The 15,108-nt window shown below is 43.0% G+C and overlaps 1 protein-coding gene across 2 annotated transcripts in view; it reads left to right on the forward strand.

Annotated features, from left to right (window-relative positions):
- The window catches only part of APLP2 (amyloid beta precursor like protein 2), an 86,653-nt gene that overhangs the window by 42,549 nt on the left and 28,996 nt on the right, over nucleotides 1-15,108 (forward strand). For both annotated transcript variants that reach the window (XM_035009306.1, XM_035009307.1), the window contains exons 2-3: nucleotides 5,222-5,395; nucleotides 6,510-6,633. In XM_035009306.1, coding sequence (XP_034865197.1) covers nucleotides 5,222-5,395; nucleotides 6,510-6,633 — 298 coding nt within the window. The remainder of the gene's footprint in view (nucleotides 1-5,221; nucleotides 5,396-6,509; nucleotides 6,634-15,108) is intronic.

Genomic DNA, 15,108 nt, shown 5'->3' on the forward strand with positions numbered 1-15,108 from the left:
CATCACCCACCTGAATTTTGACCATGGTTGCATGGCTGCACGGTTTCAAAGTTGCAAAAATTCTCCAGAGTTCCCCTATGCCCTTTCCGGGCTTCCCCTAATCTCCACATCTGACACAGCCGCGGTATAATTGTCAAAACTGGGAAATTAACACTAGTACACAATTATTAACTGACTCAGACCCTATCCACATAATTACTCCAGTTTTCTCACTGATGTCGTTTTCCTGCCCCAGCATCCTGTCTTGGCTCCGGTGTTGCATTTACTTGTCATTTCTCCTTGGTCTTCTGAAATGGGGGAGGCCCCTCCATCTTTCTCATCGGTTCTCTTACGCAGCTTACTGCTGGTGAGGGAAGTGATAGTATGTCCACTGTGCGGTAATTTTTCTTCCCTTTTGTAGTCCATAACTACCTTGGAGAGATACCTTGAAATGAACACAGATTTAAGTCATTTTAACCTATGAATCATGACATGCCAGGCAGAACTTGAACAAACAGGAGTAATTATATAGGATCTTGGCACCCATTAATAGACTGTCCTTTTCTGACTTTTTCTTTCAAATCGAGGGTCTTTGATTACGAATGCTGTGCCTTTTGCTATCACTACCATGCAGGTGGTAAGTAGATGCTACAGAGGTGTGCTTCGTTCAGTTTTTATTCATACTGGGACTGTGTTAACTGGCCTTCCCAGGGTGAAGCTGGAACGCTTGCCTGCCTGTAATACAGCAGCTTCCTATCCGAGGAAACATGATTCACTCAGGGGATAAAACCGTCCTCTTCAGAAGATGCTCCCTCCACAGCAGGCACTTTCCCAAACCCTGGAGCCAAATTAGCTCCTGAGATGATCATTTCAGTGGGGAAGGAAATACTGGGCTTATATTTCGCTTTGGACTGGGAACACTGCGTTGGTCCTGAGCCCCTTTGTGAAGGGTGGTGGGACTGAGGTGGGCCTAGGAGCTGCATCTCTTGAGATGATAATTAAAGGCCCTCATTTAAGGCTCAGATTTAGATTTACTTATATTTATTTATTTATTGCTTTAAGCCATATCAGGTTTTCAACCAAGTTACTAGAAGCACTTTTTACCAAGTTGAGTTTCTGTCCTTGTAAAGCTAAACTCTTTTCCCTGAGCCAAATTAATAAAATGGAATTTCTTATTAAGAATGAATTATTAAGTAAAATGGAAGCGCTGGTCTGGGAAGCAATTGATGCAATTTGTTTTCAAAGCCTTAAAAGTGCTGCAATATGCATAGATCACAAGGACTGGCTTAAGTGCCAAAGCATGGGGCATTAATTTTCTTTCGTAGAAGATTCCAGGTTCACAGGATATCAGAAGTGCTGACTTGGCAGTGAAATCCCATTTGTAACATGTTAGATTAGGAAACAGATTGATTTATATATTGATGTAATGGATCCAGGCACAGTGTGTGCTTAAGAAAATGGAGGCACATTAAATAAGAGCATTTTCAGAGGAAAGAAGTACAAACATCACAGAACAAAACCGATCCTATTATACTCTAGGTAAGGTTGGGATATGTTTGATTAGTTGATTCCTAGACATGGTCCACAGAGGCTTTTTATGTTTCAGATGATACCTTCTTGAGAGTCTCTTATGACCACAAGGATTAATCTTTCTGAACTCAAAAGTGAATCACTGCAGCATATTAGCTGTCTGGAATGATTCCAGTTACTCTCCTCTTTCTTGGTGGTAACTGATGTGAGGGGCTGCTTCTGCTTAGCTGCTGCTTCCTGTTGCTTTAACCTCTGGTATTTGAGATTCTCTTTAGGGAAGGTGATGCTGACCATCTCAGCACAAAGATCAAATGCACTCATCACTGATGTATTGACCTTAGTGGTTGACCCATAAACTGAACATTTATACAGTTGGAACTCTTGTGGTCTTTTAGCCAACAACCGTAATGAGTAACATGTGGAACATAATCTTTGGTGCTGATAAGTGACTGCCTGCACACTTTTGACCACTCCACTCTGTGGCTCGGGTGAGCTCACGTAACTAATTGACACTGTTTCTTACCTGATTTCATGTTTAGAGTTTAAGAGGTTAATGTCCTGTTCTCCCCCCCCCCCCCCCCCCACCTCTTCCCCCCCCCGAAATCCTGTTTGTTTAATCACTGCTTTTAATGTTAAAATATACAAGGCCAGAGGCTCCTGGCAGGCTCAGTCAGTGGAGTGTGCGACTCTTGATCTTGGGGTTGTGGGTTCGAGCCCCACGTTGGGGGTAGAGATTACTTAAAATCTTAAAGGGGCACCTGGGTGGCTCAGTCAATTGAGCGTCAGACTCTTGATTTCGGCTCAGGTCACAATCTCAGGGTCATGAGATAGAGCCCAGCGTCAGGCTCTACACTGGTTGGGGAGCCTGCTTAAGATTCTCTCTCTCCCTCTGCCCCTCCCCCTCTAAAAAAATCTTAAAAATAAATAAAATATACAAAGTCATAGGATTTAGGAATTACTGCTCCACAACTTTAGATTTATCTGTGGTGGTTTAATTATAGCAGGTTTAGGAAACACTCTCCCTGGACCTATTGCTTTGGCTTTCTTATATACTTATCATCTCTTTCTCGATTTTCTTTATTTCTGTCTGGGCTTTTGAAGTAGGAAGGAAAGAACTTAGGGAAACACTGGTTTTGGTAGTTAAAAGTGTCCTTGGGGTTTCTTGGCCTTTGTCTCGGTATTAACCCATTTATGTATACTCATTTTCCTCCATATCATAATCCAGCATTCTAGCCATAATCCTTAGATATGGCTCTCAAAAAAAGAACGGCCAATAGAAGAGGCATTTTGGTACACATATTGAACTCAGTGTTGAGAATTAAACACATCTGCCTTGTGCATCCTTACTCCTTTTAACAGTTGGTTTGAATTAATACACCATTAGAGTATTATTGCCTATAAATAAGTGCGTGTTCCTTTCCACAGATATCCTTAAATGTTCATTTTCTTTTTCCTAAAGATTTTTTTTTTTTTTTAAAGATTTTATTTATTTATCTGAGAGAAAGAGAGAGAAAGAAACAGCATGAGAGGGGAGAGGGTCAGAGGGAGAAGCAGGCTCCCCGCCGAGCCGGGAGCCCGATGTGGGACTCGATCCCAGGGCTCCGGGATCATGACCTGAGCTGAAGGCAGTTGCTTAACCAACTGAGCCACCCAGGCGCCCCAAGATTTTATTTTTAAGTAATATCCACACCCAACGTGGGGCCTGAACTCACAACCCTGAGATCAAGAGTCACGTGCTCTACTGACTGAGCCAGCCAGGCACCCCTGTTCTTTCTTTTTCTTATCAGCCTGTAGCTTTATATGCAGTTACATGGAAGGCCTAGGATCTGCCTTCTACTTTAATAAATGATTAATCATCACAGTAGGGCTACAATCAATTCTAGTTGATAAAGTTGCTAATTGTTCTCTTCGTTGGATTTAATTGAGGTGTTTTTCAGCCCTGATTGATCTTGGCAATATTTTCAACCCAAATTAGCTTTCTCCCAGCTATCCAGCAAGTGTCTGTGCTTTCTTCTCTTGTACTGGTAGAAAGCAGGCTTATTTTAATGAGCTCCTAAGCAAAATGTGTGGAGGATGGCAAATTTTGCCTGGAGAAAGGTCATAATGTATTTCAAAATCAAATGTAGTCTCCTGATTGGAAGGACCATTAATGTCTGTGTTGTCCATCAGCACAAATAAATGAGAGTTGCTTAGAAAGCACATATTTTCCATGTATTATAAAAGTCAAAGTTACCCTTTCTCTTAATTGGAAAACCATTTTATGTTAATTGCTCTTTTTAAAAAGAGCAACATGATAAATCTTTAACCCTATCCGCCAAGTTTTTAACATTTTAAAAAACTGATTTTTATTTTGAAAGAACTTTTACATTAGGGGAGACTGCAGAACTCCATTGTGGATACAATCATCGATATTGGCATATTTCTAGATACTGGGATGCCTGTGTTTTTTCTGGAACATGAGACTTTGTAGGAGCCTTAACTGTCATAATGCCTAAATGTTATTTCTCACCTGTAGTTTGTGATCTGTTAGTGGCTATGATCTTTTCACAAAGAAGAGGATACTAACCAAAGAAAGACAATGGAATCTGATTATTTTTATCTAATACAAGATAAAATTGTTCATGAAATCCCTTTTAGTGTTCCGCTTCCATGAATGATACCATCCCTCATTGAGGGATGCAAGCCATGCTTGACATCTTCTTAACTAATCTGTCACCAAGTCTTGCCTGTTGTGCTGTCTGATCTTTCACATCTGTTTCTCCGCCGTACCGCCTTAGTCCAAGGTACCATCCTCCCTCCCTCTCTCTCCCCCGGAGTCTGCAGCTCCAGGTTCCTGAGCCATCCCCTGCATTTACACTTGTTCCCTTTCAATCTCTTTGCCATCCTGCAACCAGAAAAAAGTATCAACAGCTGCATTTTGAAAATACTTTGTGCTTAAAACCTCCCAGCACCTAAGTGATAAGACAGAAGTCCTTTCTTGGTCCACACACTGTGTAGGCTTGTCCCTGCATGCCTCTCCACCCTTCTCCTACTGCTGTCTGCCTCTCTGTCTGCATTCTTTCCATCCACATGGGAACCTCACAAGTACTGCTCCTCAGGAGGCTTCCCTGACCACCTCTGAACCCAAGCCTAAGTTAAATTCCCTTCCTGTCCGGTCCTTCAGTCCTGGGTTCTTTTCCTTCGTAGGACATCTAGGAATGTGATCACACTTTCTTATGTGTGAGTATGGACTCTTGGGCTGTCTGACTGTAAGCCCCACGAGAGCAGGGACCATAACTTTTGGCTCACTTTTGTGACCTAGGCATTTAGCATGTTGCTTTGTAAGCTAGTGGCTGCTCAACAAAATTTTGTTGTGTGAGTGAATCACTGGAACTTTAGCCATTCTGTACTTTTGTGGCTTACTACAGTAAGGAATGGGAAGTCGATGTGCTTGTATTATAGCAGATCACAGTTGGATTATAGGCTCCCAAATCAGAAGTATCCAGGTGGGGAGTGGGGGTTAGATTTTCCATTGACCTTTTGCTTTGATCATGTAAGTCCAACGGTCATTGTTTTTTCTGGCCTAACTCCTGGGAAAAGGATTTGTTTATGAAGATGAAAATAATAAATAATGAAGTTTTAAAAGATGAGTTCTGTTACAAACCATTGGATGACTGTGCCTTTCTGCCAGCTTTTTTGGAGTAAACGTGGATTTTTTCTCCCCCTTCCGTAGGCTCTTGCAGCCAATGCTGGAACAGGATTTGCTGTCGCTGAGCCTCAAATTGCAATGTTTTGTGGGAAGTTAAATATGCATGTAAACATTCAGACTGGGAAATGGGAACCGGACCCAACAGGCACTAAGAGCTGCTTTGGAACAAAAGAAGAAGTTCTTCAGTACTGTCAAGAGGTAAGAGTGTTGCCAGAACGTGGAAATGACTTTTTTCCTGGGTCAGGCTTGAACCCCATTACCTTAGAAGGCCAAGTTGCTAATGATGGAGCACCGGGCCTTTATTTCTAAATATATATGACTTGGGGCTCCTGGGTGGCTCAGTTGGTTAAGCGGCTGCCTTTGGCTCAGGTCATGATCCCAGAGTCCTGGGATCGAGCCCTGCGTCGGGCTCCCTGCTTAGCGGGAGAGCCTGCTTCTCCCTCTCCCTCTGCCTGCCTCTCTGCCTACTTGTGCTCTCTCTGTTAAATAAATAAATAAAATCTTTAAAAATAAAATAAATATATATGACATGACTGAGACTTGTCAGAAGCTTTGCCCGTGTGCGCTGCGAGCTCTTGGTTCTTCCAGGAGGGAACAGTGCGGAACCGTACTCGTAAACGGGTGTGTAAGCTTGTACGGGAACACTGTAGAGTAGAGCCTGGTTCTCTTGGCTTCCCACTTATTATGGTGGGAGGATGTGAAGCCAAACATGTCATGTGCGTGCTAGTAAAGCCTGGTTCTCTTGGCTTTGGACTTGCTGATAGAAAGCCACCAGTATCGTAAATGATAATCTCAGGTCTGACTCAACTTACCTTTTGGGTCAAAACGTGACCTAGAAAGGGATAGGAGATGTTTTAACTTCTTACCAAGATTAGTGTAGAGGGCCAGGGTTAAAGTATTATTCTCTAATTTCATCAGCAGACATTTTCCGTGGACTTGCCTTTTAATATGTTTTTCTTCTCAGCTGTTTACACGCACCCTACAAGTGGACATGATACCGAATAGATTTATTTTGGGCTTGAGAGCTTGCTGCTTTTGTATGTCCTAACTTAAATAAAGATTCCTCCTCCCCACTTTTTTTTTTTAAGAGAATGCATTAGAAGTGGTCAGAAATCTACCTGTCAAAAGAAAACTAATAGTTACAGTATATTTTTACTCGATGAGTTCAGTTAGAACCAGGAGTAGCAAAGTGAAGTTGAGATTTATAGAGCATAATGATGACACTGACATGAGGCATCCTTACTTGCAAATGAATGTCCATTTATTATGGATAAAGTCCACTTACTGTGCGTGTGTTTTCTTTTCTTTGCAGATGTATCCAGAGCTACAGATCACAAACGTGATGGAAGCAAATGAGCCTGTCAGTGTCGACAATTGGTGCCGGAGGGACAAAAAGCAGTGCAAGACACACATCGTGATACCTTTCAAGTGTCTTGGTGAGTGTCCCGTAGATGCTCTTGGTTACAGGAACCTCCAGGAAGTGGAGGTTGCTCATTTTTAAATTTAATTTTCTCTGGCCTCTACATTAGTTAAGAAGCCGACGGCTGCAGGAATGTATTGTGGGACTTCTCTTTTGAATATTTCCTGCTTCCTAGGGTCGATGGTTGACTTGTCTTTGATGGTCATGACCTCTCCCATCGTGGGCATCCTCTGTCTTTTAAGGATGAGCTTTTTGCACGGAGTGAGTCAGAGTGCCGCCCTGAGAGCAGCCCAGCTTTGCCTCACATTGACGTTTGAAATTCCCATTTTATAGTCGTAGTAGTGAGTTGTACTGAGCAGCCTGAGGACTGGAGTCTTCTGTTCCTCTTACTTCCTTCTATACACATTTGGCAAGGTACTGAGATCCTGTATTGCTAGCGAGACCAGACTCGGGGGAGTTTTCAGGAGAAGTGACTCAGCTGCCTGAGCACACGATAAGGGAGGCCAGGGCTAGGCCCTGTGCTGCCTGCCGTTCTGAAGGGCCCACGACGGCTACCGGGCTTTCTGACCCTGTGGTTGGTGTTAATAAAGCTAACTTGACTAAAACTGAGCAAGGAGTTTTTACCCAGAAACAGTTGTTGCTTCAAACGCTTCCCTAGTTAATGCATTCGTCATCCCAACTACGTGTCACGGAGACATCCATATCCTGGGTGACTGAGGAACAAACGTGGTCGTAGAAGCTTAAAAGATCAAAATAATTGATTTTTGATGATCCATGATAGGATTAACATAGATATAGCATCAACATAGGCATTTTGGGTAGTTCGTAGAAGTATTTAATTTTAACCATTAATTTAACTCGCTCTACTTCCTCCCTTCATTAAAACCTTTCCTAAAATGGAGTAAGTTGCTTTTCTCATTCTCACAGGTATCAAAATAAGGAAGAATCAGCACCAAATAAAGAGTGTTTAAAACATGTAGCAATTACTGTTTGAAGTATTCAGTAGGGGGAAAAGAGACTCTGCAGATGCTTACCACCATTTACTTTAAAATGGAGCATCATGCATTCATAGTGTGAGACCTGGAAACCTTTGGTGTGGTTTAAGGATGTTCTCCCATTCCATTTGGCTCGCAGAAATCTCCGGGTATGAGGTTTCATTCACTCTCTATAAAATCCATGAACTAAATGAAGCAAGAGAGTATTTTTGAGTGTTTGTAGACTAGATAGAGAGTACTTGCTGTCATTTTTCCCTTCGCATTGTTTCCCCTGAAGACTTTGCAGCCTGGTCTGCCCCCCTCCTATAGGCTGTCATGGCTCCACTCCTCACACAGAACTCTGATCTGGAGATCTGGGAGACCTTTATCTCTCCACATCCAGTCAGTTTTCAAGCCTGATTCGTACCTCTTCAAAATGGCTTCTCTGCATGGTTCCCAAACTGCACACCGAGCCGCCCTGGGGCATTGGCGCAAACTCAGGGCATGAGCATTGTGGGATATTTTTGATTTTCAAAGGAGACATCTCAGACATCCCATGAATTACTAGCTGGAGGTATTCACAGTTTCAACATCCTATGGCTCCATTCCTTTCAGTGACCTCCTGAATTTCCGGACTGGTATCTTAGTGGTTCCCGGGTTAAAGAGCCAGCGTCACGCCAACATAACTGGAGGAGGAGAAGGAAGGGTGATGGTGTTCAGTCGATTGCAATGTTGGAGGCATTATGCAGTGCCCAACAAGCACTAAGGGGTTAAGACACGAGGACTTACTAGGTAATTGGACCTAACTACCTAGCTTTTGGTTATTCTTTTGGCTTGGAAGTGCTATGAAAATATTACTGAGACACTCAAGGGTGCTGTGACTCGGAAGTTGGGAACGTCTGGCTTATATCCTTTTCCTCCCATTGGATTCCAGCTGCTCTGGTCCCTGCCCGTTCATCCTTTCCTGCCTGAACGGTGACAGTGGCCTCCTTGGGTGCTTCTCCGTTCTGTTGTCTGTTGCCCTCTGACCTCAAATGAAGATTGAATTATTTTTCCTGCACGTAAAAGCCTTTAGGAGCTCTTCTTCACCTGAAAGATAGGTTGAATTAAGCTCCCTAGTTTAGGTTAAAAACTCCATGTGTCCCTTGCTCAGGCCTTCCCAGTTGTCTGTCACCCCCTGCTCTGTGTGCTGCCCCTCGTCACCGTAGGCATCTCGTGGCTCCTGGCCACTCACCATCCAGGTGTCATTGTTGGAAAGCCTTTCCTCTACTTCTTTGCTTGGGAAGTTCTCCCTTCAAGGCTTACTTCAGGGGCTGCCTCCCTTTATTTTTAAAAGATTTATTTGAGAGAGAGGCGTGAGCCAGTACAGGGGTGGGGTGGATGGGGGGAGGGGCAGAGGAAGAGAATCTCAAGCAGACTCCGCCCCCCCCAAGCACAGAACCCAATGGGGGGCTTGATCTCATGATGCCAGGATCACGACCTGAGCGGAAATCAAGAGTCGGACGCTCAGCTGAGCCACCTAGGAGAGGGGCTGCCTCCTTTAAAGAAAACTTTTCCTCCTGGTTATATTTTCTATCCAGATAGGCAGATTTCTGAAATTCTCCCATTGCTGCCATTGCATCTGTCACCCTGTATGTACAGTAATGATCTGTTTCTGTATCTTCCTCCAACTTTTCTGTAAACACTGTGAAACCAGGGACCCTGCTTTAGCCCTCTTTGTCCTCCAGTACAGTGACAGTGTCTAGAACAGGATGCCCTTTTTAATAATTATAAGTCAAGACTGCTTACTGTAGCTGGTACACGGCAACAGTCATTCTCCTGCTTTATTTTCCAATATGCTATATGTAGTTTGAATTTTTCAGTCTTAAGAACCAAACAGTGTGGGGCGCCTCGGTGGCTCAGTCGTTAAGTGTCTGCCTTCGACTCAGGTCATGATCCCGGGGTCGTGGGATTGAGCCCCACATCGGGCTCCCGCTCGGTGGGGAGTCTGCTTCTCCCTCTCCCACTCCCTCTGCTTGTGTTCCCTCTCACTGTGTCTCTCTCTGTCAAATACATAAATAAAATCTTAAAAAAAAAAAAGAACCAAACAGTGAAATGATAGTGTTGTTAATTAAATGCATGAAAGACAGTTTGAACATCTATTCAGTACTTTATTTGCATGTGGTCACTGAATAAAGTATTATATGGTCTTTGATGTTTAATTCAGACAATTTTTTTGTGTTTACACCACTATCCATTCGGACAACTTCTTAGCCAGTAAGTAGAGCCATCCACTGGTGGTCTAAAATATATACAGTTGCCTGAGGCTAAGCTAGTAAGGGACCAGGTGACTGAGTTTAAGGGAGGTAGCGGGACAGAAATACTGCCAATTCTTCCTTGTCATCAATTAGGAAGTAGATTTCATTAATTATTATTATTTTTTAAAGATTTTATTTTATTTATTTATTTGAGAGAGAGAATGAGAGAGAGAGCACACGAGAGGGGGGAGGGTCAGAGGGAGAAGCAGACTCCCCGCAGAGCAGGGAGCCTGATGCGGGACTCGATCCTGGGACTCCAGGATCATGACCTGAGCCGAAGGCAGTTGCTCAACCAACTGAGCCACCCAGGCGCCCCTCATTAATTATTTTTTAAGATTTTTATTTATTTGAGAGAGAGAGCGAGAGCGAGAGAGAGCACAAGCAGGTGTGGGGGCAGAGGGAGAGGGAAAAGCAGACTCCCCGCTGAGCAGAGTTTCCCAGGACCCTGGAATCATGATCTGAGTTGAAGGCAGATGCTTCACCAACTGAGCCACCTAGGTTCCCCTTAAGAAGTAGATTTTAATGTCCCTCTGCTGTCCCCATCCTATCTCCCCTTAGAGCACCCAGGTAGAACTGACCTTCGTTAATAATTAGCACCACTTTCTTTTTTCCATATTCTTAGAAAGCATTTTGGTGATAGTCTTTTAGAGTTGCTTTTGCCTTTTAAAATTAAGAATAATTTAAAAATAATTTCAAGTTTACAAAATGGTTAGAAAAATTGTACAAAGAGTTCCCGTATACTCTGTCCTCAGATTTCAGATTTTCCAACTGTTACCATTTGACCAATATGGTAAAATTAACTGTATTCGCTCCCCCAACGCCCTTAACCCTCGCCCTCCATTGCTGGGATTTTGTGTTTGAGTCTTTTGGGGCGCCTGGGTGGCTCAGTTGTTGGGCACCTGCCTTCGGCTCAGGTCATGGTCCCGGGGTCCTGGGATCAGGCCCTGCATCGGGCTCCCTGCTCGGCGGGAAGCCTGCTTCTCCCTCTCCCACTCCCTCTGCTTGTGTTCCCTCTCTCCCTGTGTCTGTCTGTCAAATAAATAAATAAAATCTTCAAAAAAAAAAAAAGTTGTTGTCTTTTTATCTTCTAGTACTTCAGTGTAGATTTTCTAGAACCAAGGACATTCTCCTATATAACCACATCATCAAAATCAGGAAATTATCATTGGTCTGAATCTAATCTGCAGACCCTATTCAAGTTTCGTCTTTTACCCAATAATGCCAGGACCTAATTCAAGATCACACATGTATCTAGTCTCTCCTTGTCTTTCATGACCTTGACTTTTTTTTTTTTTTTAAGATTTTATTTATTTATTTGACAGAGAGAGAGACAGCGAGAGAGGGAACACAAGCAGTGGGAGTGGGAGAGGGAGAAGCAGGCTTCCCGGCTGAGCAGGGAGTCCAATGTGGGGCTCGATCCCAGGACTCTGGGATCATGACCTGAGCCGAGGGCAGATGCTTAATGGCTGAGCCACCCAGGCGCCCCAGTCTTGACATTTTTAAAGAGTACAAATTACTTTGTGGAAATACCTTGCAATTTGGGTTTGTCTTATCCTTTTTTTTTTTTTTTTAAAGTAGGCTCCATGCCGAACACGGGGGTTAAACTCATGACCCTGAGATCAAGAGTCAGACTGAGCCAGGCAGGCACCCCTTACGATTCTTTTGATTTATGCATTTATGAGGAGACTACCACACATGTGTTCTTCTTGCTGCATGATATTAGGAGTTGTAGGATGTCCGTTTGTTCCATTACCCGTGGTAACTTTTTTATCAACTAAGATGGTGTCTGCATTCGCTTATTTCCTTATGGACATTGTCCAGATTTGACAAAAAGAGGATCCAGGCTGATCCTGGATTTTCCCGATTCTACCCCTGGAGTCTGCCATTTCTCCAGGAAGCCCTGGTTTCTTTCAGTGGAGAATGGTATTTGGAAACCAAGTCTGGGCATTATGTGTATTTGCTGTACTAAGAAACACACACACACACACATATATATACACATGTACACATAAATCCATATTTCTATAGCTACATGTGTATATTAGAAGCAGTAGCTCATATTGATGCCTCCAATTCCATTATCCTCAGTATACTTATTTGCTCAGTATCTCCTGTAAATAATCAGTCTTTGGTTTTTTTTGAGAAAGAGAGAGAGTGCAAGGAAGAGGTGGGGAGGGGCAGAGGCAGAGGGAGAGAGAGAATCCTGAGGACTGGCCTACACGTCCAGCACAGAGCCTGATGTAGGGCTTGATCTCACGACCCTGAGATCGTGACCTGAGCTGAAATCAGGAGTCGGATGCTCAACCAACTGAGCCACCCAGGCTCCCCAGTCAGTCTCTGCTCAACAAGTTTGTTGAGATATAATTCACATTCTATATAATTCACCCATTTTAAAGTACATAGTTTAATGGTTTGTAGTATATTCAATGAGTTGCACAACCATACACAATTCTTTTAACATACAAACTGTACTAAACATGGATGCAGAAAAAAGTAAGAGTCCTGTACATTTTATTCACCAGAAGTAATCATAGTAAGTCTTTTTGTACATATTAAGATGAATACCACAAGTTGGAATAAAGTGATGGTAGAAGTATGGTTTGCTTTAGCCCTGAGACCCCCTTGAAGATAACTAGCTAATGGGGTGCCTGGCTGGCTCAGTCTCTGGAGCATGCAACTCTTGATCTCGGGGTTGTGAGTTTGATCCCCATGTTGGGTGTAGAACTTACTTAAAAAAATAAGAGTAAAAAAGATAATTACAGCCTAGCAAACCCAAAGCATAGGTAGGTAGGCAGGCCAGAAGGTGAGGAGATGGGAACTGGGGAAAACAGAATCTGTCTGTATTGGTTGGGTCGCCCATATTAATTGGTTTGGGTGTCCCAGGGTTCTTACCTATGTCCTCAGGCACTCATTTTGTTTGTCGTTGTTTTTGCTAGGTTGAGTGGAGAGAGGGATGTCCTGGTTAGCATGCTTGGAAAGCAGTTTGAGAATGAATTTAGGTTGCTAGTAGTGCTTGCATCCAGTCTGTGTCACACTGCCTGTGGACATCTGTGTTCATGTCACTCAGCTCTGCCCTCTTTTGATGCTTAACTACCCGTCAGTGTGACTTTTCACCTGCTGTTTCAGTTCAGTCTCTCTCAAAATGACGTTATATCTTAGGTTACTACTACTCACTGACTCCTGTTTATCTCTAAAAATGTACATAGATGATAGGTAGGTAGGTAGGTAGGTAGGTAGGTAGATAGATAGGATGATCCAAGTAGGGTGGAGTTGGGTGATGTGTGAAGAAGCAAAACTGCTGGTATTTTGGGGGAAGGAGTTAGTCATCTCTGACATTTCTATGTAGGCTGGCTCCTGTACTAAAAGAAGAGAGCTTTGAGAGCCTATGACTGTTTTTGTTTTGGGTTATTTTTGGGTGGCGATCTGGACAGAGAGTGTGACTGTGATGTGAGGACTGCCAAAGACAGTTCTCATTCTCAGAGGTTTTGGGGTGCCACCTTCAACACCTGCACCTCGGGGTCTGATGATCCATTGCAGGCGTTAGCTACTCATCTTCTGCCTTTGAATTCATGACAGCCCATCAACAGTTCACCCTGTCCCCAGCGTGGGCCCTTGAGCGTTTCTGCTCGTGAGAATTATCCTGGGTCTTTAACTTCAGAGCCCTGTTTACCTCTGAGATACCTGCCAGAGATGGCCACCAAACCTCACAGATATTTGCATTCGGTGGTCAGGTTGATTCTCTTGGCTCCCTCTCGTTACAGAAGGCTTTCTTCCCCCACCTGGTTACAGCTTCCAGAGCCCCATAACTGACACAGTCTTCTATCTGCAGCTGGAGAGTACTTTTGCAGTAGGTTTTTAAAAAATATGTGTGAGTGTCGGTGTTGAGGGCTTTCCCAAGTGGGTACACGACCTTTGTTATTTTTAAAAGGAATTTTAGCAACTCTAGAAAAGCTCTAAAACCGGATGGCTGTCATGGCTCTGCTTGGGGGAGATGGTATGAAAGAGAGACAGAATCATAGGGCATGGGTAGAGGTTGGAGATAGATCCTAAGTGCAGCTTTAAAGGAAATCATAAGTTACTAGGTTTTGTTAAATTGCCATATTCCTTGATCAGTTTCTTAAACAGTGAAAACAATATAACCTCCTGTGTCCAGTGACTTGGGAAATTATGGCCATCATCTTTTATAGCCCAAATGATTAGATTGAAGATTGTTATAAACTTGGGTAAAATTCTAAACTGACACCAAACCATTTTCAGTGTTCTTCTGTAAAACAGAGTAATACTGATCTGCCTAAGTCTGGTTTTTCTTTTCTTCTTTTTTTTTTTCTTAGAAGCTTCTGATGAATGTAGCAAATGTCAAAAAGTAGCAATGAAATGACAGACCTGATGTTGGGATTGAAATGTGTTCCTCTTTAGTTTGCTTGTTTAAAAAGCTTCTTTTCTTTCTTTCTTTCTTTTTTTTTTTTTTAAGATTTTATTTATTTATTTGAGAGAGCGAGCATACAACTGGAGGGGAGGGGCAGAGGGAGAAGCAGGTTCCCCACTGAGCAGGGAGCCCGATGTGGGGCTCGATCCTGGTATCCTGGGATCATGACCTGAGCCGAAGGCAGACGCTTAACCGGCTGAGCCGCCCACCCAGTCCCAAAAAGCTTATTTTCAATAGAAGAAAGATAGGGGAAGCAAAAATAATCATTTCCAGTTTCTGCACCATGATCAACATTTTGGTGTGTATATAAGACTTTTTTCTTTGGACACATATGGAAGTATGTGTGCTTTTAAATGAATTTTTTTTTCCCCTAAATGGGGTCATACTACGTTTGCTCTCCTGTTTATTGCTTTTTTTTTTTTTTTCAGTTGACATTTGAACATCTATTATGTGCTGCTCTTAGGGAGTTATATATCTTTGAATAAAAGACAAACTTGACCTTAAGGAGTTAACCAGGATGAAGGAGGAGGGGTAGGGATATGGGGTGTGTTTCTTGCTCTATTTATTTGTTTAATGATTTTTATTTTTATTTTTAAGTAGGCTCCATGCCCAGTGTGGAGACCAACACAGGGCTTGAACTCATGACCCAAAGATTGAGACCTGAGTAAGATCGAGTCGGATTCTTAACCGATTTAATCACTATGGAAGTTTTTCCATGTTAAATATAGACACAAACCATATTTCCTGTGATCTTTTGGTATTCCATTGTGTATAGCTAACATCATTTAACTAAT

Source organism: Mirounga leonina, unplaced genomic scaffold (genome assembly GCF_011800145.1).
Source record: "Mirounga leonina isolate KUSES-001 unplaced genomic scaffold, KU_Mleo_1.0 Mir_153, whole genome shotgun sequence".
Classification (NCBI taxonomy): Eukaryota; Metazoa; Chordata; class Mammalia; order Carnivora; family Phocidae; genus Mirounga; species Mirounga leonina.